Here is a 27,987-nt window from a genome sequence, read left to right as displayed (position 1 = left end):
GAAATACTTATCATAAGAATACTTCTTCCTCTCGATCTAATGTCATACCCCGCTAGCACTAACCATTTTCGAAGGTGTGAAGGGTCTTGGGTCTGAGACCGTGAGCGAATTGATGTTGTGCTTTCAATTGCTGGGTGCTTGAAGCTTCCATCTTCATTGCACCAACAAGTTATTGAAGGAACACAAAGTGTTGTATTACAAAGTGTTGTATTGTAAAGTGTCTTTCTTGATGGGGAAAACCTATAATACAAAGCCTTTTGGAGGGGGACTTGCTCCATGTAAATCCGATCCTCAACTGTTGTCAATAGCTTGTATTGTTCATGCCTATCCAACTAGGTGTTAAGCTTTTGTTGCTCTCTCCATCCAAGCACTCTTGCTATGCTCATTAAGAATCTATTCTTAATGAAAAGCTCACTATGTCTTATGTTATTTTCCGCTACACACAAGTTACTAAATCATTAAATGTTACAAATACAAAAAAGCTTTTTTGCAAAACAAACACCCCCCCTTCCAAAGTTGTATTCTAGTATTCATCTTATTCAATAGCACGCTCCACAGACATCGAACTATGGAAACAATTTTTTCCTCAATATGGGAGTTAGAAAGAAAAAGTGCTTTTCAAGACTTTTTGACTAAATGTTTGTCAAAATCTCGTCTGAATAGCGTGCGATGCCATGTAAAAACAACAAATTGCAGCAAATCTATTTTCTTGAACATGCGTATATTTTTGAGAGCTATAAAAACCATACAATAGGGTCATATATGACAGGTATTCAGACAAAATTCACATCTATTCTTGCCATAGGTTATCCTTTGAAAGCAGTGTTAATACTTGTACATGTTTACAATCAAGTCAAAGTGAAAGCAAAACTGGCGAATGGGAAGAGGCACCATTACTACTAGTCGCAGCTCCATTCCTCAGACCGGGGTGGTGACTTATTAAGGTCTTCAGTCATTCTTGAGCGCTTGGCCACAGGCAGACCTTCAGCTGTCTGATTGTTCTGAGCAACTGAGTCCCTGCACAAACAACATTAAGGAAATTAATATTGTCATCCTTTCACACAATGAACATACTGTAGACATGTCCTAATGTATGCGCATATACAAAACGGATATCATTTTGAGTGTGTCAAATGTCTAGAGAAGACCGCAAATAATAATTGATCACAACATAACAGAAAAACACTAAGAATGTGCATCACTAAAGCATGTGTTGCATAGCAATGCGACAAACTGATGGTTCTAATTAAAACATGTTCTGATCTACAACAAGGATCACTATGAAAGAGCATATGAAGGCAACATACCGCTCTGCAAACAGAGATGCATCCATTAGAGGGGCTCCATTGCATGCATGTTTATCGTGCCCCCCAGCACCAGCATTTCCAGAGCCAGTTAGCTCCGAAGACGCAAATTCCACTATCTTTTCCAGCACATTTGAATTTCCAGTAACTGCCCTCCGTGTCGTTGCTATCTATTGCACATGCATATTCAAAGATGTCACCAGTAAATAAAGCACAAACTAAAAGATATGCGACAGACTGAGTTGGAAACAGCTTTGTTCATACATAAACATCTCAACAAAATACCCATCTGCAGCAAGCAAAGAAAAAAAAACTTTTCGGTCTCCAACCCCAGGAGAAGATATCCATCACCCTCGCAAGGCTCACCTAGGACTGCAGCCATCTAACCAAAAATAGCCCACATTTAAATTTGAGATTTTCCTCAAGTAGCTAGTAATTTCTAGAGCAAACCTTTTATTTGAGCAGTAAGCTGCAATGTACCTCATGGATACATAGCGGAACAATCCCTCACTTCTCCTACAAAGCACGAAGGCCTGCAACAAACGAATTTCTGACCGGAAAAATGTGCTTATGATATATACAATGTCTCCTGACTTGCATAATCAGTATTCAGAGATATAATACGTGCAGGTTTCCTCCACAACTTTTCACGTTTCAACGTAACTCACAGAATGTAGCTTCCACGCCTTGTCACATCATTAGGACTTGACTTTGGCCTTTGTGTGATGTTTCATAAAAAATGACTATGGAAGAGGATTGTGTGATGTCCCATAATAAAAAAAAGTCTTGACAGTCATCTATACAACTCATCGACACCCTCATGGACGGGCCAGCCATTGGATGTAATCCAGTGGCTCGCCACACACCACCTTCAGTGCCCTATGCTTACAGCATGGACAGACTGGAAAGCATGAAAACCTGCGAAGCAGCCTTATCAACAGTAAGTTAGCTTCTAATGGCTTGAAAAGGTTGGAATAGCAGTCCACAAGCCATTCCTATCAGAAGAAAACAGATTACCATTTCCATTCTTTGTGCCACGGATGACAAGTGGATAGCCCTTTTGCCTCGTTTAGGTAAGAATCATCCATGTGTTCCACACAGACCGAGAAAGTAGCAAATTATCAGCTTCACAGACAATGTCATACCACCTCTATCGGAAAGTGCAGTACCTTAAACAGCTCGCTCCTTACTCCTTACAGTACCTCCACATCGGCTGTCCTTCCTCACGAAGAAGGGGGCTCCTACCTCTGCCACTTACCATCCTTCCTGCTCAAAAGAGAGGACCTTTGGATACTCTGTAGCAATGTTTAATCTCTGGAACACAAAGCCTTTAACACCAAGGTAGATAGATACGTTAAATACGATACGGAAAGTACGAAAAGAAATGTTGTACGGTACAGAACAACAAGACTTATGTTTAACATGTATGTTTGTGACGATGTATGTGTGTAATGCACGTTTGCTGTCACACTTCCATAGCATGCAAACTTTGAATTTAGAAGTCACAAGTTTCTTGCAACACTTAAAAGTCAAATAATTGAAGTAAAAACAACAAGTTCGGTAATATTGGATGACCAGTGCAGTTAAATTCAGTCTTGATCGATAAATTCAAGGAATTTATGCAACCTTGAATCAACACAGAGACCCTCACTCTTTCAAGCATATTCCATAAACTAAAGTGACAAAACCTGTGCGCTGCGAGAACAAACACATAGCACCAAAATAAGATTTGAGATGTCTTGACACTTTTTGATTTGAAGTATTCCTGCTTCGGAAAAGTACTACCATTGGTGGCATACCCTGGTATGTGCGGCTCAAAAGATTCCCTCCTAAACTTAAATGCAGGCAACTTGTTGCTATCCATGGTCACCTAGAGTCCCAAAATACCTCTTAAAATGGCTGTAACATAAAGAACAAAACTTGAACAGCACAGATACCTTCTCTTTAATCTCCTGAAGTTGCTCAAGAAATAGCTCCTCCTGCCATAGAAAAACAAAGAAAAATCTAGTGCGCATCACGTCGATAAACTGTGCATGACATGGGGCAAATAGATAAAAAGTAGTGCTCGTCGACTAGGACAGCCTGCTTGCCTTCTTAGCACGGACTCGTCCTAAGCTGTCATGGATTTGCTGCTCCAAACGGATAAGGTCTCGCGACGACAGCTGTTCCAAATCATCACCAATCAAGATACTGAAAGTGCAAATCTTTGTCAAAACATGCCATTGATAAGCTTTGCCAATGGCTATGATTACTTGAAGCTTATCAATCTTAGATCTACCTCTGTAAACTTTTGAGCTTCTCCGTGAATTGGGTCACCCTGTCCGCATCGCCATCGCCGTGCTAGATGGGCATGCACATTGATAATTATCACCGAAGTGAACATTATGAACAAGCAGAAAGAAAAATTAAGAGGGCTGATTGTCAAGTACTGACGGTAGAGCAGCCGGCGCTGTTGTTTTCGGGAGATTCGGAGTGGCCACAGCTCTTCATGTAGCGCTCCATAACGCTTTGCATGCTGCCACACGCACACAAACAAAACCCTCCAACAAAATTGCATTGCAGGACTCATTTCTCTCGCCTTGTAGCTGCCGACCAGCTGAGTGAAATGTATAGGATACAACTTCAAACGTTTTAACCTCTCTCTCTCTCTCTCTCTCTCTCTCTCTCTCTCTCTCGCGCGCGCGCGCGCGCAAACCCTACTGATGGATGTGCCCGCCAATGAGCCATCGCAGCCACAAGCTTTCGTGCGCTCACCGTAGCCTCCGTTACGGAGCCACAGGGCACCCGCCACTGCCGGACGGTTTCTCTAGGGAAAAATCAAGGGAAAATTACCAAACCAGCCCTCTAATTCCCAAAATACCCCAAAAATTCCCTTATATATATTTTGGTTGAATTGTTCAGGCTTTTTTAATCTTTATTTCTTTCCCACAATTGAGATCCGTTTCTGAGTGCTTAGCACACAATTATGTCTCAAAATAATGAAGTAATTCAACTCCAAAGCCTACATAGCCAACTCAAAGTCTGATTCTAGCATCTTGTATTGCTCGACAAGATGCTACAATTTTCTTTTATCTTTGGAGAATTTTAATCTCACAACCACGGGTATTTTTGGGACTTTTTTAAATTTGAGAGGTATTTTGGGAATTTCCACAAATTAGAGGTGTATTTTGGTAATTTTTCAAAAATCAATTACGCTCCGCGGCTCCGCGAGATGGGTGGGGTGGACATGTGCGATTTCACTAATTTGGTTCAAGATGCATCCGGAAGTTTGGCCATTGGGATCAAGAAAACCCACACTGGACAGAGCACATGCCTCATAAAGAGGTGGGCCGCCTTTAAGTGCCCTCCTTTCTTCTTGCCCCTAATATGGATCAAGATCTATCCAACGAGCCTCTCGTCTTACAACCCACTACACATGGGCATTTATAACCATGTGGGATTTACAAGCTCGAGGGAGGGGGGGCTCGTCACTAAAAGAGCACTATACTAAATGAAGCCCAAGCCGTTAGTCACACGCAGTGGTAATTTACATGCATATATGTCTTACATTATTGTGTGTAGCTTTAGTTTATGGGCTTATGTTTTGCCCTAGAGGTTAGGTAGTTCAATGCGGGCACAGAGTTTGAGTACAACCATCTCCAAGCCAAGGTTGGACGGTCCAACTTTGGGGACGCACTCAAGCACCTAAATTTTTCGACGGTAGTTATCATACGCTGCAAATGTCTGGAAACCAGTGGTGGGCTAGTCTTAAGAGGCCATGCATCTCCTAAGAACTAAGAGGAATTGGTCCATTCTCCTCTTCTTATTGACATTGTCAAGCTCAAATTGTTAAAATCTCACTAAGTTCTACTTCTAGTAATTGACAACCTAGGGCCTTGAGTCTCTTGTTGATGGAAGGCTCTCTATCCACTAAATTGTGAGTTTGTCTTGTGTGGCCATAAGTGGGTAGTAAATCTTTGACAAACTCTAGTGATCTATAATTGCTGCCCTCCCCCTTGTGTAGTCTCTCTTAGGAAGCAATTCTCTTAAAGGCGCTAAATATCTAGTGGGATTTGGGAATAGTCTCAATCTACACACACTAGAGCTAACCTAAAGAGAGCATTGCTTCTCAAATAGAAAGAGGTCTCTCTCTTTGATAGCGGTGAGGCCGGCTTTTCAAATAGTTCATAGCTAGTCAGGGGTTCGTGAAGGAGAAGTGCTTCGCAATGCTTTGGTTGAGGTGTATGCCGATATGGTAAAGCACAAAAGAATTTTAGTCCATGTCGTCATCTTTTGGAACACTTTGATTACAGGAAGCAACGTGGTTGGAAGCTACTAGAAAACTTTTAGAAGTTCCTGGTAAGAAACTACTGAAGAGTTTTTTCTTCTTTTTTTTTTTTTTTTTGGGGGGGGGGGGGGGGGGGGGGTTGGTGTTTTGCGCACGAACAATTGCTTGAAGGATTTTCACGGAAAACTTCTCACAAGAACAGGGCATCTCGCCATGGGACAAATGGTCAAGCAGCTACATTATTGTCAAGCACTAGCGGAGCCGAGAGCATCTTCTTTTCCCAAGTCTTCTTTCCTATGGGGCTCCATCCTTATTAAAATACTCTCATGTATATATTTTTTTATTAGGGTGGCCATTATATCATAGAAGTCGCCAAGGAGGAGGAGGGACCTCTTCACCGCCACCTCCCTAAGCTCTCTCTCAGCATAGCGTTTTCTATCTCTCAGTTCAACTCGTTGGCTCTATCTCTCTCTCCTCGGCCAGCAAGAGAATCTCTCTCTCTCTCTCTCTCTCTCTCTCTCTCTCTCTCTCTCTCTCTCTCTCTCTCTCTCTCTCTCTCTCGTTTTTCCCTCTACCTCGGATCAACCCGGAGATTGAGAAAACCAATTTTTCAACCTCTCTCTCATATACTCACACACACCTACACACATGCACGCATAATGATGCAAACGCACACACTTTTACACATGTGTACACAAAGGCGAAGAACGACGGAAACTACAGCGATCAAGGGCAACGATATCAACCATGGGCTCACGACAATGATCCCGCATGGCATGACGGCGTCGAAAATGCCAATCGCAGAGGTTTCTACCTTCCCGTAGTAGCATCCGACGCCCTAATCTACCTAGCAGTCCGTCAAACACTATTAAAATTGTTATTATCTCGTCCTACTCATCTCATTCTCCCTTTTGGCAATTTAAGAAAAGAAGAAATGTATATTTTCCTTCTCTCTCTAGCTGCGGTGGCCACCCATCATCCATGCACTAGAGGGACCTCCTCTCAAAAATAAGCCAAGACAATGGTCTTCTAATGGGCACCGAAGCCATGTGCTTGGTCCCCACATGTCTAGGATAAGATTAGCATTGAAATAAGATCTCTAGTCACCTCTCCTCCACTATATGAAGAGGGTTAGAGGTCACTCTCAGAGAGAACCACCATCATTAGCACAAGAACACGAGAAGAGAGTCACATTCGGTAGAGCGCAAGCTACATGAGGCATACACCAAGAGTGCTATGCTATAGCACTGCGACATCACACTCCACAAGCTATGAGTACCATCATGCTACACCATGCCACATTGGAACCATCCACAAGATAAAGCACTTGTACTTGCAATGAATGTAAAGCACGGCCACAGGCTGTCAGCACCAAAATTTATCACTGTCAACAATAAGACGCGGCTCTCATCTTCTTCTCCTTCTTCTCTCTCTCTCTCTCTCTCTCTCTCTCTCTCTCTCTCTCTCTCTCTCTCTCTCTCTCTCTCTCTGCTCCCCCCCGCCCCCCTTCTGTCTAGTTAGCACCAGGCACGTTTGTAGCTTGATCTTCATGTTTGTCGATGAGACGGTCTCACCATCATGCATTAGCACTACCCATCTTGGCCATGCACCAAGTGGCAAGAGATGTTGAGGGGTTCTTCTCTCTTTGCACATCTCTCATTTTCAAGCTCCTTTTAATTGTTTGTTGGTTTCTTTCTTGGTGCACGATGTCACATACATATTATGGTTACTTTTATCATTAAAAGACACATTGTTGATTACCATTGGAATGTCTCATCTCACCCACGATCCAAGGTACGACGCGCTATATTCCAAAGCATTTGCACTCCTAGCACAGTGAATAGCATTAGTTCCACACGGTTGCCATAGTCATCTGCACACATAAAGGTTACACTGTTTAGGTATAACTCGTCATTGATCCACTCAGTTGCGTTGGTGGTGGATAGCTTCTTCAGTATGAACTTTAAAGGGAGAGCCACGAGACCCTCAATGCGCTTATCGAAACACTGCCTGCAGTGGCCAAACCACCTCTCTCTTTCACACGGCGAAGACCTTGCCGACTTTGTCTCACAATTGATGAAGTGGACCAATTGCACTCGCATCGGGGCCGTAAGGTGGTACACGACCTTCTGCTTCTTTGCTTCAGCAGATGACATCCACAATAGTCTAGGCGGTATCCTAAAAGCATCGGGGCTGCCAAGAATTTGGTAATCACTCCCTACACACCAAGCGAAGAATTCGGCCAGGTAGACATCATAAGTGGTAGAGACCTATTGTGGATATACCGCCTCATCAACGCTAAAGTATGCAACTCTAGTAGGCGAACCTTTAACTTGTACCTATTATGGATAATAACAATGGGCCTGAATTCTTTCCCTTTCGTTTCTTACAACATATATATGTAATATAGATAGAAAAATATTCTACCAACAGAAGATTGCTTTTATGTTTGGAGCAGAAATGATAGAAGAAATCCTTCAATTTCGACATCATATTATCTTACCTATCCTCAATTACTATCACTCTTATAATGTATCCATCTTTATTCTGTTCTAGTTTTTTGTGCCTTTCTAGTCCTAACTCTATCCATTCAACCTTTTACAAAACCCTTATGAATCACGAAATCATTCTATTTAAAAAGGAAAAAGTTTTTGTAGTTGTTGAGTCCTTAGTTAAAAGGTTTGTGATTTTCTTCTCATTAATTTGCTCACATGGAAAGTATCTCCTTCTTTACATTCAGTGGCGAGAAGGAAGAAAACACCGCCACCGATTCTCGTAAGGCGAGGTTCGCATGCAACGCAAATCGCGAAGCATACAATACACAAGGACTTCAATTTCACAAGGTACAAGTTGACATTCTTTTTTTCTCTCTTTACATTAGTGTGTGTTTACCATGGCCAGTGAAGATATCCCACCTACACACTTTTGATTTTGTGCACGTAGATCAAAATCAGGGCACCACGGGTGTTGCTGACACTAATATGCATGACGATGATGATTTAAGAGATCATGGCCTTGTAGATATGGCTCCTTTCAAGAATTTGGAACATCGCCAAAGCGTACTTGAACGCAACCTCTCTGCACTCAATGCAAATGTTACCAATCTTACGGAGTTACTTGTGAAATTTATGAATTCACAGACGGCTCAAGGAGCCACAAGTGGCACGGTTCAAGGGAACCAAGCTTGCACGAGTCAAGGAGTCCAAGAGACAAGTGCTTCAGAAGATGCAGAAGGTAGCAATGCATTACTCAAAAATATCACCATTCCTGAGTTTCACGGGAAAGAGTGTAATCGCAACAAGGATGCGATCAATACGTTCTTACACAAATGGAGTAATATTCATAGATTGAGACACATCCCAAATATAAAGACGGCTGTGCAAACAAGTCTCTCTCTTAAAGGCAAGGCCTATAAGTGGTGGATGATATTTCCAATAGATGCTCTTGGGCTACATTTCAAGCCTCTTTCTCCAAAGAGTTTTTAGACTCCAATGAAGAAGATAAGAACTGGTTAGCATGGGATGCATGCCGCATGTCTGGTCTCTCTCTCACACAGTACCTTTCGAAGTATCGGGAAATCATATTAAAACTAGAAGGTCTAAATGAATTCCAAAAGATACGGGGTTTTAATACAGATCTTTACAAAGACTATCGTCTTCATGACAAGACCCACATCCAAAAACTTGGGAAGAAGCCATCAGTCATACCCAAAGATATGATGATGACCAAGAGAGAAAAGGAAATGTTCCCTAAGAATAATTTTGCTAAGAGCCAATGGCGAGGTAGATCTCCCACATGTTCCAAGAGGAATAAGAGAGAATCTACTTCTCCACGCCCACAAGAGGCTAAGAAGCCTAAGGAATCACGAGATACTCCACGTAGGTCTCTCAGTACTGCTGATTTTGAGAGTGCAAAGAAACACAATTTGTGTTTTAAATGTCTTTCAGACTAACATAACAAGAAAGATTGTCTTCTTTGACAAGGCAAAGAAAAGTCCATGCACATGGTGCAACGCCTCACATTAGATTCATCTCCTAAATATTGTGTTGTAGAGGTTCTTCATATGGAAGAAAAGCACAAGTGTTGTGTACCTCCTTCAATGTGGCAGCCCACCTTTGGCCCCCATGATTTGATTCGCATGCATGGCACTATTAACGGACAACGTGTTCGTATTTTAGTGGATGATGGTGCAACTCATAACTACTTGAACTATAAGCTAGTCAAGAAATTGAAGCTTACACAAACTCCCTGGTCTCACAAGTATGTGGTCGAACAAATGTCTGGCAATGATAAAGAAGCATGGGACACGATAGTTCAAGGGGTTGAGCTTATTGTTCAAGATCCTATGATGACCCTTGACTTTCAAGTTATGAACATGGACCATGATGATGTAGTTTAAGGACGGGAGTGGCTGCATGGTTTAGGAAACACATTGCACACTAGTTATGACCACAACTCCTTATCCTTTATGGCCAATGGTAAACATGTGCTTTTGCTTGGTGAGAAAAATATACCATCAGCACCTCTTATATGTATAGCCAAGCTTTCTATTTTGCAGAAAGCAGATTTAATAGATGAAGTTTTTTGTGTTACTGCTTGTCTCCAAGTTTTGTGAATACTCGAGAGCAAAGTGCGGTGAATTCTAGTAATGGTATGCAAAGTGCAATGAATTCTAATGATAAGAGAAATTGTTAACAAAACTAACGAGCAAAGTGCTCTCAATTTTAATTCTATAGAGCAACGTGCAACTGTTGTAAAACAAACATTACAAGAATTACAAGATTCTCCATCCCAGCATAACTCTAGTTTACTTTCTCCTTTTGCACGGCAAAATCTCACTCACTTACTCACAGAGTATAGTGATGTATTCTCAAGTGATTTACCACCAGGTTTACCCCCTACACGTGATGTGCAGCATGGCATAGATGTCTTGTCAGGCAGTAAACCGGTGAATAAACCACCTTATCGTATGAGTGCTAAAGAAGCCAAGGAGGTTGAGAGTCAGTTGGTTGACTACCTCGCCCGTGGTTTCATTAGACCTAGCACTTCGCCTTGGGCATCACCAATTCTATTGGTAAAAAAGAAAGATGGTACTATGCATGTGCGTAAATTATCGCGGATTAAATGCCATAACCATCAAGAACAAGTATCCTCTGCCTCGAGTGGATGAGTTGTTTGATCAACTCCATGAGGCAAGATACTATACAAAGATAGATCTTCGTTCAAGATACCACCAGGTGCGTATTCTTTTGCAAGATATCTCTAAAACTGCCTTTAGAACACGGTTCGGGCGTTTTGAATTTTCGGTTATGCCTTTTGGTCTAACCAATGCTCCAGCTACATTTATGACACTCATGGATAGTGTCATACATCCCTATCTTGGAAAATTTGTTGTGGTTTTCCTTGATGACATTCTCATTTACAGTAAGACTGAAGATGAACACATAGAACACTTACGTAGTGTTCGAACAGCTACGAGCTCATGCACTGTATGCTAAGCAAAGCAAGTGCAATTTCTTTAAAACAAAGATACATTACCTCGATCATGTGATCTCTTATTCTGGCATCAAAATGGACACTGACAAGGTCGCTGTCATTCTTCGATGGCCACATCCCAACACCGTTGAGGAGCTTCAAATATTTTTAGCCATGGCTGGATTTTATCGACAGTATATCCGTGATTATGCCAAAATCGATGTTCCTATGACAGATCAACTTAAAGCAAAACGTAAGGGAAGAAGCCCAAAAACGCAGTTTCGAAGAGCTCAAGGTAGCTATAGCCACTGCTCCCATCCTATCAATCGTTGACCCACTTAAGCCGTTTGTGGTAGAGACTGATACTAGTGATAAAGCAATTGGTGCGGTACTTCTCTAGGAGGGAATACCTGTAGCCTTTGAAAGTAAAAAGTTAGATAGAGCTCAACAAAATTATTTTGTCTATGAAAGAGAGCTCTATGCCATAATTCACGCTTTACGAAAGTGGTGACACTACTATTTATATGGTGCCGAGTTTGAAGTAGTTTTTGACTATGAGAGCATCAAATGGTTTACTACTCAAACAGACTTGAAGGGCCGTAAAGCTAGATGGGCCGAAATCCTGCAAGATTATGATTGTAAGCTACAATATCACAAGGGGCGATATAATGTAGTAGCGGATGCACTAAGTCGGATGCCTCAGATTAATTCACTTGCTTTCACGGAAATAAAGAGTGGATTTTTGGAGTCATTACGTGGCAAGTGTGCACAAGCTCAATAATATGCTAAAGTGTGGAGTGCAGTTTTAAAAAGGGATCCCTCACACTCACATGTCTATGTACAGCCATATCAACATGTCTCTGCACGTGCAGATAAAAACTCCAACACACAGAGCTCCACCCCTACTCGGGAAGAGCTTAAGCGATGGAAGAATTTTTCTATTAATGATGGCTACTTACTCCACAAGGGTAGAGTATGTGTGCCAAAGGACTCAGATACTAGGCGCCAAATCTTATTTGAGTGTCACAATAGTCCAAGTGTTGGTCATCTAGGTATTCGTAATACGTATGCCTTAGTTCGACGGCAATTTTATTGGCCAAACTTACATCATGATAATGTCATTGACACATGTGTGTTAGTTGACCTTATCAAACCGCCAAGCATCCCTCATGAGCCCGAAAAGATTTTGGATTCTCATAAGCTTCGCACCAGACATCATGTCAGACAACAGATGTTGGTAAATGGCTAGATAGACCTGAAGAAGGCTCTACATGGGAGAATGTCTCCACACTTAAGAAATGTTTTGCTACATTCGTTTTCGAGGAAGAAAACGATTCTCTAAGGAGGGGGTAATGTAAGGACATGGGTCCTACGGGCAAAGCCACCGGCGCATGGCCGGACATGCAGTGTGTACGCTAGGGAGAGGCTATAAGATAACACTGTTGGGTGGAGACTAGCACAAGCATTACCACTGCCCTTTCAAACACATTTGATACAACTTGAGAGGAAGTCAAGGAATGTAAACACTCTCTTGTGGAATTGAATGCTTTGAAGGAGCGCATGAGCAAAGTACAGCATCACCATGTATTGAAAGAGGAGAAATTTGACACCATGAGCTGGGATGTATACGACATGAAAAATGTATGCACAAACAAGTCTGGGCTAATGTATGTGATAGCAATGTGGTTCCTAATTCCTCCCTTCTGCAAGCTATGGCTCAAACAAAGAATGTTGAGAATGTGGATGTGGAGGAGTTAAAGGAACGGGAGAGATGTTCCAAGAACATTGTTATTCGTCGAATTCCCAAAGAGAAGTTAGAGACGCCTCCTTCTCTTGCCATTGTTATCGAAGATTTCTTCAAAACCCACTTTGGCATGTCCGGAGTTATGGTCTATGAAGCACATAGAGTGGGTAAGCAACAAGTTCCTCGCTTGGGAGAACGACCAACTGTATGCACCATGCCGGATGAGACCAAACAAAATATTATCAATGATCATTGATAATAGTTGGATCTATTTGAGAGATACAAAATGTTTTGTATGTGAAGATCACACTATTAAGCAACAAAATATGCGTTGCAAGGCATATGAGGAAAAGAATAAGAAAAAGAGATCTCTCACAAAGAAAATGCGTCCAAGGAGGAGGCAAGTCCCTCGAGCAAATAGGGATGCGCGACCTATGAGGCCGAGTTACATTTGAAAATATGCTTTTGGAATTGCAATGGATACCCATGGAATGCGGGGGTTGGCATTGATGAACTAACAAGCAAAGCCGATATTGTACTTCTTGTTGAAACTTGGGAGCATGATACACAAAGGATTAACGGCTTAGAAGATTACAATATACATTCATTGATGTAGTCAAAGAATCTCAAGCAACGAAGAGCGCAAGGAGAGGTAGCATATATGGTTAAGAAAAGATTGGAAGATTTTGTATCAATTGTGAAAGATAACAAGTACAAACGTTATGTATGGCTGAAAATTATGAACCAAAAAGAGGACCCATTTTTGTAGCCGGTTTCTACAATCCTCATCATGATTCCCCCTTTTATGCTTCATGGATAGAAATCAACCATTTTTTGATTTCGAAGAGAACATTGCTTATTTCAAAGGCGAAGGGAATAATATTGTATTTGGGGATATGAATGCTCGCACAAAAACATTGCAACATGATACTCAACAATTTAATATCACATACATTTCAAGATGTTGGAATTAGGGTTGCAGAGAAACGCACACAGCTTGGAGAAGATGAAGGAAGCTCAAGGCACACAATAGAGAGTGTGTTACTTAGTGTGCAATGGAAAGATAGATAGCCCTAGAGTGATCGACGTAACACAATGCTTGGGGGAAAAAACCTCCTAAAAAGGGAAAAAATGCCCCAACGGTCCTAGTGTGTTCACACACATCACTACTACATGTATATGGTAACAAATCTCCCCTGGAGTGATGCGGTGAACGAGAGCTGGCACATGAGTAAAGGGAAGTGCCATGCCTTGAGGACATTATCAGTCCACAAAGGGAAGTAAGCCCAAAGCTTTGCGGAAAGCTTCAAACTTCTCACGAGACAATGCCTTTGTGAAAAGATCTGCAAGGTTGTCCTGTGTTGGCACATAAGCCAAGCTGATCTCTCCTGTTAAGAGCCTCTCCCTGACATAGTGGTAATGCACCTCAATGTGCTTTGTGCGAGCATGAAAAATTGGGTTTCTCGCAACTGCCAATGCGCTCTGACTGTCAATGTAGATAGTGTTGGCAGTATCTTGTCCAACACCCAAATCAGCTATAAGGCGTATGAGCCATACACACTCAACCGTAGCTGTGAAGATTGCCCTGTACTCAGCCTCACAACTCGAAGTGGCCATAGTAGGTTGCTTCTTGCTCAACCATGATATACATGAACTGCCAAGCATGAAACAAAAACCACTTGTGGACACTCGCGTGTCAAAACAACCAGCCCAATCTAAGTCCGAAAAAGCATGTAAGTCTAGCGGCAATGATCCCCCCTTGGGATAAAACAAGCCAAGATGTAAAGTGCCACTAAGGTAGCGGAAAATCCTCTTGACAACTTGTCAATGCTTAGACCCTGGGCTATGCATAAATCTGCTGACCTGTGAGACTGCAAATTGAATATCCGGCCTCGTGTTGCATACATAAATGAGGCAGCCAACAGCAGTTTGATAAAGAGTGCCATCAGCAGGATCGCCAGCATCATGTAGACTGAACTTCAAACCTGTTTCCATGGGAGTGGCAATAGGTTTGCAATCCTCAAGTCCAAACTACATAGCAATGTCTCTATGTAACTTTTCTGACACAAGGCAATACAACCATCACACTGCTTAAACTGTATACCCAAGTAATGATGCAACAGCCCCAAATCTTTCATCTTGAAAGTAGCATTCAAATCAGCCTTCAATTCAGCAATGTGTCTCTCATTTGATCCAGTGATCAACAAATCATCGACATAAAGAACCACAATGAAAAGTACATCACCCTCACGCTTTACATACAATGTCCTTTCTGTTGGACTGTAACGAAAGCCTCGTTTGACCAAATGAGTGTCAGCTTTCTCATACCAAGCATGAGGAGATTGCTTCAACCCATACAAAGCCTTCTTACATCTGCACACTTTGTCCTCTTGTTCTTTTATGAAAAAACCACGAGGCTGCGTTACATAAACTTCTTCAAATATGTCACCATTCAAGAAAGCAGTAACAATGTCTGATTGATGTACATCCCAACCAAAATGAGTTGCCAATGCACATAGAAAACGCACAGTAGTCATATGACAAGTGGGAGCAAAAGTCTCTTCATAATCTATGCCTTTTCGCTATGCATAACCCTTTGCAACAAGTCAAGCCTTATGGCGATCGATCTCACCATCTGGCTTGCGTTTCAAACCCACTTCGTACCAATGGCCTTTTTGCCAGGAGGCAAATCACATAAAGTCCATGTGTCATTTTCCATAAGTGCATCATATTCTGATTGCATGGCAGCCATCCAATTTTCTAAATTATGTGCTTCATCAAACGATAGAGGCTCCTCAACATCATGTAAGCTAGACACAGCCAAAGCATAACAATCTGATGCATAAGATGCATGGCGAGAGCCTGAACGAGTACGACTAGACAAAGATGCATCCAATTTACTGTCACGCAAAGTGTGCACCAGCCATTTTGGCATACCTCTAGCATGCTCATTTTTAGCCCTTTCCTCATCAAGTACATCATGTACATCTGCATCAGTAATAGGCTGATCTATAACTTTTTCAGAAATCCCCATAGGCTGTACATTTGCCTCATTGGAACTTACATTCGTATTTCCACCACTGAAAAGAGGCAACAAAGTGTCATAAATGTCATGTGAGCTTACATTACTGTCTCTAGTACATGATAGCAAGGGCTGAACAAAATCTTCCACAAACACTACATCCCGTGAAACCAGAATACGTTTTGTTTGCGGATGATACAACCTGTAACCTTTGCTTTCAGCACTATAACCAACAAAAATACATTTAACAGCCTTATCATCCAATTTTCTGCGCTGTGTTTGTGGCACCAAAGCATATGCCTAACAGCCAAAAACACGCATGTGCTCAATAGAAGGCTTTCTATCATGCTATGCTTCATATGGAGTAATAGACTGCAAGCTTTCGTAGGACACCTGTTTAGTACATAAGTGGTACACATGATGGCCTCAAGCCAAAAAAAATGCGGTAAAGCTTGACTTTTGACCATACATCGTGCCATTTCCGTAAGTGACCTATTTTTCCTCTCAGCAACACCATTTTGCTGAGGTGTATAAGGCACTGTACATTGGTGTTTTATACCACGACTAGCCAGAAATGCATTGAATTCATGAGACATATACTCCCCCCCTCAATCGGAACAGAGGGTGTCCATAGTACATTTCGAGACATTTTCAGCCATAGCCAAAAATTGTTTGAAGCACATAAAAACTTCGGACTTCGCTTTAAGCGAAAATACCTATGCATGCCTGGAGTAATCATTAATGACAGTCACGAAGTACAGGTAATTGCCCAAGGACAGAATTTGCATGGGCCCACAAACATCACTATGCACAAGCTGCAACCTACATATGGCCCTAATTGAACCATCCTTTGGAAACTTAGAACGTTGCATTTTACCCAGAATACAGCCTTCACAAACATGTTTGGCAGGTGCTTCAAGAGGCGGCAAAGAAGCAACCATATCATATTTCTGCAAACGTAGCAAACTCGCAAAATTCAGATGACCAAAACGTGCATGCCAAAGTTTTGCATCTGAAATAGCCCTTGAATCTGCAACAGCATTCACAAAAATTTGTCCATACTTGTCATACAAAGTGAGCTTATACAACCCACGGCTCAAAAGGCCAGATGCAACAATTTCATCACCAAAACTGAGATCATGAACTATACATCTGTCATCCACACTACAACACTAAATGAAGATACCGACGCGTATATATCGACGGCCATGCTTTTCCACGTGTATATCGACGACATTAGCGAGCGTCGCTATACACGTCTCTATACGCGTCGCAGTGTGCGTCGATATACGCGTGGAAAGGCTTTTATTTGCCACGCGTATAGCGACACAAAAAAAATTGGGAGAAAAAAGTGAAACCCGCGCGCAGGGACCATTTTCGCCTACTCGAGTCTTGGCCGAAACCTGCTGCGCAGGTATTATGTCCATCTCCACCCTCCCCAACCCCTCTCTCTCTCTCTCTACCTCTACATCGTGTGTATGTGTGTGTGTATGTAAGAAAGAGAGAGAGAGAGAGAGAGAGAGAGAGAGAGAACGGTGTGTGTGTGTGTGTGTAGGAGAGAGAGAGAGAGAGAGAGAGAGCGGTGTGTGTGTGTGTAGAGGAAAGAGAGAGAGAGAGAGGTGTGTGTATATGTGTGTGTAGGAAATAGAGAGAGAGCGGTGTGTGTGTAGGAAAGAGAGAGAAAGAGAGAGAGAGAGAGAGAGAGAGAGAGAGAGAGAGAGAGTTAATGTATGCTTAGAAAATTAAAATTAAAGAAAAAAAATTAAAGAGAGAAATGAAATGAAATGTTATTAACGTCTTCGAAAGGCCAAAGTGACCTATGAGACATGAGACAAGAAAGTTACAATGTGCTGGATCTGATACAAAGTCAGAGTAAGAAGATGACAAAATAAAATATTATGGAATCCTAAACTACTGGGTGTGGACTAAACGGCTAAACGAGCTAGTTGGGATAGGTAGATCTCCTCCATGGTCAGTACTCTGACCGGACGTCGTGCATGTCGAGCCAAAGTGACCTAGCTAGATCCTCTGATGCAGCCTTTGTCGATGTTGTAGCCTTTGTCGATGTTGTGTAGTCCTCCGCAGTCGTGGGCGTCTAGATCTCCCTAGATCAGTCGCTTGTTCGATCATTAGAGAGATAGGGAAGTAGAGAGCGAGAGAGAGATAGAGAGGTAAGTGGAGAAAGAGAGAACGAGATAGAGAAAGAGAGTTATATATATATATATATATATATATATAGAGAGAGAGAGAGAGAGAGAGAGAGAGAGAGGGAGGTGGAGCTCCAGGAGTTATGACAGAGAAATAGGAAAATAGAGAAATAGAGAGAGATAGGAAAATAGGGAAATAGAGAGAGAAAGAGAGATAGCGAGAGCGAGATCGAGAGAGAGAGAGAGAGAGAGAGAGAGAGAGAGAGAGAGAGAGCAAGAGCGAGAGCGAGCTCGAGAGAGAAAGAACGAGAGATAGGATACGTAGACAGAGAAGAAACTATGGAACTAAAAGAGGCAAAGGGGTTTTGCTTGCTACATACATTGCCATGTACACCTGGGAGTGCACGTATGTGTCTACCCATATAGGATTTGACCAATAAAGACGAGATTTTGACCCGATGGTCCAGATCTCCGTACACCTCTGGACCGAGGTGTACGGAGATTGGGCAAGACTAGAGAATGCAAGGTAGTTTACATTGTGAGGAGTATATATATATATATATATATATATATATATATATATATATATATATATATATATATAGAGAGAGAGAGAGAGAGAGAGAGAGAGAGAGAGGGAGGTGGAGCTCCAGAAGTTATGACAGAGAAATAGGAAAATAGGGAAATAGAGAGAGAAAGAGAGATAGCAAGAGCGAGATCGAGAGAGAGAGAGAGAGAGAGAGAGAGAGAGAGAGAAAGAGAGATAGCAAGAGCGAGAGCGAGCTCGAGAGAGAAAGAACGAGAGATAGGATACGTAGACAGAGAAGAAACTATGGAACTAAAAGAGGCAAAGGGGTTTTGCTTGCTACATACATTGCCATGTACACCTGGGAGTGCACGTATGTGTCTACCCATATAGGATTTGACCAATAAAGACGAGATTTTGACCCGGTGGTCCAGATCTCCGTACACCTCTGGACCGAGGTGTACGGAGATTGGGCAAGACTAGAGAATGCAAGGTAGTGTACATTGTGAGGAGTATATATATATATATATATATATATATATATATATATTAAAACAACATTCATAATCATTGTAGATGGCAACGTCATCAACTAACATGGAGGAAAAGATTGCATGCTCGTGCACGCTCTGCAAGTATCAAATCCTGCGCAAGCGTAGGATATGTAATGAGCATGTGCACAAGTACGGAGAGTTTGCTAGAGAAACCGTACAGAATCTGCGATACGACTCCTACGGAACGGGCATTGATTTCCGCGACATAGCACCTACATCTGAGAGAGAGAAAAAAGATTATGCGTGAAGGTCCGACCAATATAGAGCCACGGATGGAAGCAAAAAAGGGCTTACAGACAGAAGACGACGGTATGGAGGAGATGCTCGATGCCTTCTTCCAGACAAGCGAGGAGAACGCGAACGAAGCAGCACCAGAAGCCGTGCGCCTATCTCCTGAAGACATGTTGAGGAAGTTGGCACGTCAACCAATCTATGAAGGCGGCAAAATATCTGTGCTTCGTACTTGTCTGGCATTTTTGAATCTTCAATCAGTGTACGGGTGGTCAGATGCAAGCGTCACTGCTTTGTTTAGATACGTAATTTACAAAAGAGATTTTTCGATTGCAACGGTGATGTGCTCGGAGAGCTTTTTAATTTAATGTGGCTTAAACAGGTTATTATGGGAGCAACTTCTCCCGGCTGGCAATGAAATGTCCCCCTCTAGGCCAAACGCAAAGCAACTTCTGACCTCAGTTGGCTTGGACTACAACAAGATTCGTGCATGTCCAAATGATTGCATTCTTTTTCGCAATGAATTCGCACATTGTCTGTCGTGTCGTAAGTGCGGAGCAATGCGCTACAAACAAGATGCAGTTGGTGAGACAGTGCCAGCTTAAGTGTTGCGGCATTTCCCTATTATTCCTAGGATAAAAAACATGTTTCGTTGTGGTTCCAGTGCAAAGTTGATGCGGTGGCATTCTACGAATAGATCCACTGACGCAACATTTAGGGTGTCCGCTGATTCGAAGGCTTGGAGGCGCATTGAAGATACCTGGCCACATTTTAAGAGTGAACCACGCAATTTGCATTTGGGCATGGCAATGGATGGAGTCAATCCATTTGGCTTGAGAAGCTCGTCATGGAGTGGAAGTCTGACTGTGGCTGTGTCCATCTTTTAACTCGGCACAGGCCAGGCTACCTGCCCTCTGCCCAAGAAAATTTTTTTATGTTATGGTCATCGCTATGTGCGTGGCAATCTGCGTCGCTATGTGCGTGGCAATCTGTGTCGCTATATGCGTGGCAATCTGCGTCTATACCTGCGTCGCAAATAGCGATTGGTTTCACGACGACGCGAATAGCGACGCGCCGCGTCGATGACACCTTATTTTGTTGTAGTGTTGGCCACAAATTTGACTACAAGTCCAAGTCTAGCAAGTGTGGATACAGACAAGAGATTCTTCTTGATCCCAAGTACATAAAGTGCATCAACAAGTGTGAAGGAACTGCCATTTGCAACAGTAAGCACAATCTTTCCAACTCCCTAACCCGGATAAGAGGCATTGCTGGCACAAGTGACTGAATTCCCATGAGGGACAGACTCGAGAGAGGTGAACAGTTCACGATGTGAGGTAATGTGCTTTGTAGCACCACTATCGAAATACCACACATGTGAATCTGCAGCAACTGACAAGCATGCATCATGGACAACAAGATTGTAAGTGCACTCTGCACTAAAAGCGCATTTTGCATCAACATCAGCATCACAGTCTCCTTTCACAAAAGACTCAACAATGGCTGCATTTGTAGTGGAACTAGCATTTGCAATGGAACCACCCTCTTTCCTCTTAGCCTCTTTGGCTTTCAACTTAGGACACGACTTAATCAAGTGATCATTAGCTTTACAATAATGGCAACGCATTTTCTTTTTGCCCTTATCACCACAATTTCCAGACGAATTGCAGCCAGCAGAAGCATTAGGAACAGAATTTTTTCCACTCGCAGCAGAACCATAAGAAGTGACTGTATTGCTGTTACCACCCTTTCTCTAAGAAGCAATAAAAGCCTGTTCAACTGCACGCTGCCTAGTCCTATTTTTTCTAGAAAGTGACTCTTGCAACAGCAATGTGCATAATGCATCAAACTTGACAACTTCAGGATTTCCTTGGGTCATAAGTCTCCAAATACTAGCAAAAGTCTGGTAAGAATCTAGTAAGGCATCAAGAACAGTCTGCACAAGAAAACTGTCTGAAATGACTTCACCTGCAAAAATAAGTTGCTCATTGATATCCTTGACACTAGCAAGGAAAGTGTCCATATCATCTTCCTTATGTATAATCTTCGACTCCAGCTCTTTACGCAGCAAAGCAATTTTAGCCTCATTGCGACTTGCATAAAGACCAGCCAATATATCCCAAGCCTGTTTTGCAGATTTTGCTGAACGAATGTGAGGAACAATGGTGCGCTTCACAGATAACGCAATCAATGCATGAGCCTACGCATCCTTTACATCCCAACGAGATTGTTCTGCCATAGGCAAAACAACTTTAATAGCAGCAATCCTTGTAGCAAAACCTGCAACATCCTCAACATCACCTGCATCCTCAGAACCAGGACGTACATCAATGCCCTGCCCAATATTCCAGACGCCCTTTGACACAAGAACATGTTGCATCATTTAAGCCCACATAGGTTAATTGTTCCCATCCAATCTGTCCTCCGCAGCAAACATCTTGAACACATCTGTGTTGTTGTCAGCCATTGTAAATGCTGCACCTGATGCGAAAACTGTCCGAAAAGAGGAGAAACGAAGCGGGAACAACACGTGCTATATAGCACAAACCATAGAAGACTGTAAGGCACCTGTTATACAGAAAACGGCATTGACAGAAACTCTGCACAAAATGATGAAATAGCCTGTGCAGCACTACCTATAGTGGAAACGGAGACCGAAATGAGCCCGAATCAAAAATCTGAGTAGACTAAGCTCTACGAGTTTTTCCGAAATATTTATCGACCTGCGAACGCTCGCCAAAGCTGTCACCAGCGTGTGACTACTATCTATCCTTTTTGTTGATTTCTTTCTTATTATCTATTTACTTTCACTTTTTGGAAACACCCCTCGGGAAATCTAACTGCCCTGCATTGCATAGCTAGTGTGGAACTGTCCAGAGGGAGTCCGGGCCTGAGGGCAAGAGAGCACTAAGGTTGGACAAGGACTATGGTTAGCCAAGTGGGGTCATTGACTAGCCAAAGTGGAATCCTTTGCTACAGAGGCTACATTTCAGTTCTGGATGTGGCCGCAGTGTACAAAGAGGGTCGGATGACCTAGAAAGATACAATGGCAGCATCTCCTAAAATTTAGGGAACTGCTATTTTGGGACCTGAAAATGTCTTCGCGTCATTACGTGCAGTTTGACATGGGGATCATTTTGTTACTCTGTGGCCAAGTCAACAGAGGCTGCAGGTGAGATATTTTTAGACCCGAGGGTCTAAAGCGGGAAAATGCACAAATGAGTGACACTTGGCACTTTGAGGCCAGTTTACTACTTATAGAGAAGGCAAAAACGTGATTTATAGTTGGGAGGCTCATTTTGCAAGTCTCTGTCACAGGTTAAGAGCTATGGAGTGCTTGCTTTCCCTCTTATGCACAGTGCGGTGCCAGGAGTGATGCCCTGCACGCTACGCACTGCCCTCTCTCTCCCCTTTGGCAGTATGTTATGCCCCTCTAGTGGGCTCTTCATTTGACCAATGTACAGTTGTGTGGGTTCATGCGCGATTGCCGAGGCAAGAGCCTCTTGCACAGGTACTGGATTAGCTAGCGGCTAATCCCCCCGCAGGTACAGGTGAATTCGGAGAGGTTTCACGCCAGAAATCTCGTCCGATTCAAAGGGCAAGTAGCCCTACAGGTGCGGGAGCTCGAGGACTTGCTAGGGATGCGACCGGCACGCGAAACGGAGCCCGAAACAGTGAATTACAGCCTGCTGTGTATTTTTGCAGGTTTAGGGTTTTGGCCCTAAACGGACCCTAATACCCCCAGGAGGTTCGGGGACGCAAGGGGACCGCTGTACAGGTGATCTGGCGCATTTTCAGGGCTGAAAACAGAGAATTCAGCGTGCTGCAGATTCTCGCCAGGTTTTGTAAAGTGCCCGTATGCGTCGGGAAAGTCGGTCAATGCGTGGGAATACTGACCGTGAAGGGTTCTAGTACAGTTATGCTGCCGAAATCGGGCTGGAACAGTGGAAATTCAGCCGAGTTTGTGCGGGGCAGCTTGTAGGAACCACAACGTTTATTCCCTCTTTTGAATAATAAAGAAATACCGAAAGGGGCGCCTAAGTTAGGGGCCAATCTGGTGTCCGTCTACTCATACAGGTGCAATTTAGCAGCCTGTATCCCTCTCCCCTTTGATGTGTCTTGAAAGTACAGGTAAAATAGACGACTAATAATGGGTGAAAGCTAAATCAAGGTTTAAAGTAAAGTCTACCGCCCTTTTTGGATTGAACAGGCCGGTTTCATGGTTCCATCGACGGGATTAAATCACTTTTTCCCATAGAAGTGAGCCTTGGTCAGTTTTGGGCTTGAAGACACAGGGGATCATAGACCAGACACAGGGAATTGTAATTATGGCTGACAGACCAGATGATGTGACTGAAGAGGTTTCCTCTTCACAGGGTCAACAGACACATGAAGTGGGTGAGTCCTCAAGACCACCACAGACTGATGATGATATATTCAGGACCCAGTTGGTTACTGCTGTGGCTATGTTCACACAAGTAATGCAGAATCCGAGGTTTTTAGCCTTTCTGCAACCTCCTGTTCCGTCTCAGCAAGTTGGGTCACTGGATCATATTCAAAAGCCTGTTAAGGCTCGAGCACAGGTGATTCATACCGCACAGTCAATGGAAACACCTGTACACTTGACGGAGAACATGCAGTCTCCACAACGTATGCCTAAGGTGCAAGAACAGGTGGCTGAGATGCCAGTTTTTCAAGCTGTACCAATTCAGCCCGCCACCTTTCAGCAGCCTATAGCTGGTTCTAATGGGCAGGGAAGCAACTTACAGGCTATGCAACAGGTCTTCCCACCACCTTCAGTACACCCTGGCTATTTTGGAGGTGGATCCGTATTCCAAAGCATGGCTGGTCATGCAGCTGGAAACCAGTTTTATACGCCAGGAACAGTGTTTGCGGGTGCTCAAACGATGATGCCTAACCCCATGTACAGTGTCATGGGTATGCAACCAGGGTTTCAAAGCACTCAGGGACAATTTGGGATGCCACAAGCAAATTTTGGTATGGCTGGAATTACAAATCAGCAGCCAAATATGGCATTTCCAGGTCAAGTTAATAGCGGCCAAGGAACACAGATGAACCCTATTAGTGTTCCCATGTTTCAGTCACTTCCATATGACAATTTAACGCCGCTGGAGAGGCCAACTCCGTACAAAGAAGGTGGCAAAGGAGTGTCATTCACGACCTTTACAGGGTTTGATGACAGGAAGAAGGCTCTTTCATTCCTCCAGCAGTTTGACAAGGCCTATGCAGGGGGAAACTTTACAGAGGCTTCAAAGGTCCGCAAGGCAGCCACTTTCTTGACAGGGAATGCGGGACAATGGTGGACAACTTTATTGCTTCAAGGGCAAGCTCCGTCCACATGGATTTACTTCAAGCAGATTTTTGCAGCAGCATGGTTATCTGATGATTTCGAAGCAGATGTCATGACAGAATGGCACCAGCTAAATGCTGCCACTTGCAGAAATCTGGATGATTACAATCGGAAGTTTTGGAAAGCTCTACTTCCAGTAACTTCCTATAGGTTTGTGCCATTGACAGAACAGATAGAAAAATACTGTTGTGGCCTACCCAAAGGATTGAGAAAATACTGCACAAAGACCAAAGTCACTACTTTGACGCAGCTCATCGAGGTAGCAAACACTGGCAATGGTTTGCTCAAGGGAGAAGATTGTGAATTTAACACTGGCGTCAAGGCAGGATCAGGCAAGAAAAATTCAGCCAAGAAGCACGTTCCCAATGAGGCTCCTAAAGGGACTCAGGAGTCGGCCAACACAGGGAAAGACAAAGCTACGGCTGAATCAGAAAAAGGACCAGCAAAGAAATGGAAAAGACGTTTTCCTCGCAAGTCAGAAGAGCAAAAGAAGGTCCTGAGGACAGAGAACAAATGCTTTATATGTGAGCAGCCTGGCCACATCGCTTACAACTGTCCTACAAAGAAAAGGCCAGCTGATTCTGAAGACAAGGAAGACAAGAAAGGAAACAAGCCCATGGCTGGTCTAGTGCCAGATATGGTGGGCGACAAGCCAAATTCAGATGCAAGTGAGCTTTGCAGAGCATGGGGAAAGGTTAGGGATCAAACAGTGCTTATCTTCTTTGATCCAGGTGCCAAAGCCAACTTCATTTCCCCAGAATTGGCTTCAAAGTTGGGAATCAGACCTGAAGAGATGGGGTATACAGCAGAGGCAGGTTTGGCATGTCCTGGCCATACAGAGGCTGTGACACCCATCATCGGAAAGTTGCGTCTACATATCCAGTCCTATGTAGATGCTGAAGAATTTTACATCATGCCACTGGACGGATGTGATGTGTTGTTAGGTATTCCTTGGTTATTTCGTGTACAGGGAATCATGGATGCCTACAACAAAAAGATCACTGTACAGAGCAGGGGAAAGACTCACATTCTGGATGTAAAGCTTAAAGGGGAGTCTATTCCTACTGTATCAGCTTCTGCTATTACTTCTGTAATGAAAAAGCATCTTTCTGCGTACTTGGTTTTTGCACGTGAAGTGTCAGATTGTGATGAATCAAATTTATCTGTGCTAGATAAAGAAAGGTCAATGTTTTTACAACAGTATAGTGACTGTTTTTCCGATTCATTACCGTCTCAATTACCGCCAGAGAGACCCGAGGACCATGCGATAGATTTGGTGCCAGGCTGTAGCCCACCAAATAAGCCTCCGTACAGGGTTAGTGCGGCTCAGCAGAAAGAGATAATGGGCCAAGTACAGGAGTTGTTAGAAAAGGGGCTGATTCAGCCCAGTTCATCTCCATTCTGTTCTCCAGTGTTGTTGGTGCAGAAAAAGGATGGCTCATGGCGTATGTGCATCGACTACCGTGCACTGAACAAGAATACCATCAAGAATAGGTTTCCTATACCTAGAATTGATGATATTATGGACAAATTAGAAGGAGCAGCTATGTTTAGCAGGATAGATCTAAAGAGTGGGTATCATCAGATCCGCATTAGATCAGAGGATGTGCACAAGACTGCTTTTAGAACAACGTTTGGCCTTTACGAATTTTTAGTGATGCCCTTTGGTCTCACAAATGCTCCTGCTACGTTTAATAGGATGATGGACAGAATTTTCCGTCCACACCAGCAGTTTGTTGGTACGTTCTTTGATGACATGATAGTCTATTCAAAGAATGAAGAGGAGCATAGGCATCACTTGGCCATTGTGTTCAAAGAGCTACGCAGTCATAGGTTGCTCATCAATGCAAAGAAAAGTGAGTTTTTTCTGGAAGAGATTCACTTTCTGGGACACATTGTCTCAAAGGATGGTGTCAGAATGGATCCTGCAAAAGTCGAAGCGATCAAGTCATGGCCAAATTTGAAGACGGTGCATGATGTCCGAAGCTTCTTGGGACTATGCTCCTATTACAGAAGGTTTATCCGAAATTTCGCTGAGATTGCTTCACCTTTACATGCTCTTCAAAAGAAGGCAGTCACCTTCAGATGGACACAGAAAGAGATTTCAGCTTTTAATCTCTTAAAGGAAAAGATGACTTCAGATCCAGTCATTGTGTTGCCAGATCTTAGGAAGTCATTTGTGGTCCAGTGTGATGCCTGCGGTAGTAGCATTGGTGCTGTGCTAATGCAAGATGGCAGGGTAGTAGCCTATGAGAGCAGAATTTTGCAAGGGCCAGAGATGACCATGCAGGTCTATGAGAAAGAGTTACTGGCTGTGATTCATGCGCTCTTAAGTTGGAAACACTACCTGCTAGGTGCAGATTTCGTTGTCCAAACGGACCATCAGACCTTGCGATACTTCTTGACACAAACAAAGTTATCTGAGAAGCATATGCGATGGGCAAATATCTTGTCCATGTTCCATTTTCAGATTGTGCATGTGGAAGGCAAGAAGAACGTTGTGGCCGATGCCTTGTCAAGGAAGCCACAAATTTCAGCTGTGTCGATTCCTTATCATCATGAACTTGATGATATGAGAGAACAGTATGCAAATGATGAAGATTTTGCAAGGGTCTTCGAGCAACTAATGGATGGACAACGTCATGAACACTATCTTCTTAAAGACGGGTTCATGATGATGCATGGCAGATTGTGTGTCACAAAGCCATTGCGACGCAAAGTTATGGAACAGAGTCATGTCCCACCGTATGCAGGGCATCGTGGTATTGATGCTACAGTTAAAGCGGTTGAGACATTCTTCTATTGGCCTACATTGAGAAGGGATGTGGATGCCTTTGTGCGAGAATGCCTAATATGCCAAAAGGTCAAGTTTGACAGGCAAAAGGCACCAGGGTTATTGCAACCACTACCTATTCCAGATAAACCATGGGAAAGTATTGCTATGGATTTTATCTTTGATCTTCCAAGAACGCAGACAGGAAATGATGGTATTTGGACCATTATTTGCAGATTCAGCAAACAGGCTCATTTTATTCCTGTCAGGAAGAAGATAAAGCCAGATCAGATGGCACGCTTGTTTATGAGCAATATTTTCAAGTATCATGGCATGCCACAGTCGATTGTTAGCGACCGTGATCCACGCATGACAAGTTTGTTCTGGAGAGGTTTGTTTGAGAATATGGGCACCACGCTCAAATTCTCTTCGTCATTTCATCCTCAAACAGATGGGCAGTCGGAAGAGGCAAATTCTACTGTCCTAGATCTGCTCAAGTGCTATGTGTCAGAGCATAAAGGAAAGTGGGAGCAGTATTTGCCATTGGTGGAGTATGCATACAATAATACAGTG

At 43.1% G+C, this 27,987-nt stretch overlaps 1 protein-coding gene across 6 annotated transcripts in view; it reads right to left on the bottom strand.

Annotated features, from left to right (window-relative positions):
- Positions 1 to 679: 679 nt before the first annotated feature.
- LOC147458649 (MADS-box transcription factor 23-like) overlaps positions 680 to 27,987 on the bottom strand; it is a 37,344-nt gene continuing 10,036 nt past the window's right edge. Inside the window, exons 3-8 of one of the 6 annotated variants that reach the window (XM_086510112.1) lie at positions 3,738 to 3,819; positions 3,583 to 3,644; positions 3,395 to 3,494; positions 3,242 to 3,283; positions 1,308 to 1,474; positions 680 to 1,017 (exon numbers count right to left, since the gene is read on the bottom strand). In XM_086510112.1, the coding sequence (XP_086366238.1) occupies positions 900 to 1,017; positions 1,308 to 1,474; positions 3,242 to 3,283; positions 3,395 to 3,494; positions 3,583 to 3,644; positions 3,738 to 3,819 (571 nt within the window). In that variant the 3' untranslated portion in view covers positions 680 to 899. Of the gene's footprint in view, positions 1,018 to 1,307; positions 1,475 to 2,638; positions 3,175 to 3,241; positions 3,284 to 3,394; positions 3,495 to 3,582; positions 3,645 to 3,737; positions 3,901 to 27,987 lie in introns of those variants that run through there. The other 5 variants (XM_086510115.1, XM_086510114.1, XM_086510111.1 and 2 more) reach the window with 5 other exon arrangements.

The sequence above is a fragment of the Adiantum capillus-veneris genome, chromosome 4 (genome assembly GCF_014529385.1).
Source record: "Adiantum capillus-veneris isolate H3 chromosome 4, ASM1452938v2, whole genome shotgun sequence".
NCBI classification, from domain to species: Eukaryota; Viridiplantae; Streptophyta; class Polypodiopsida; order Polypodiales; family Pteridaceae; genus Adiantum; species Adiantum capillus-veneris.
This window is presented reverse-complemented; position numbering and strand designations above follow the sequence as displayed.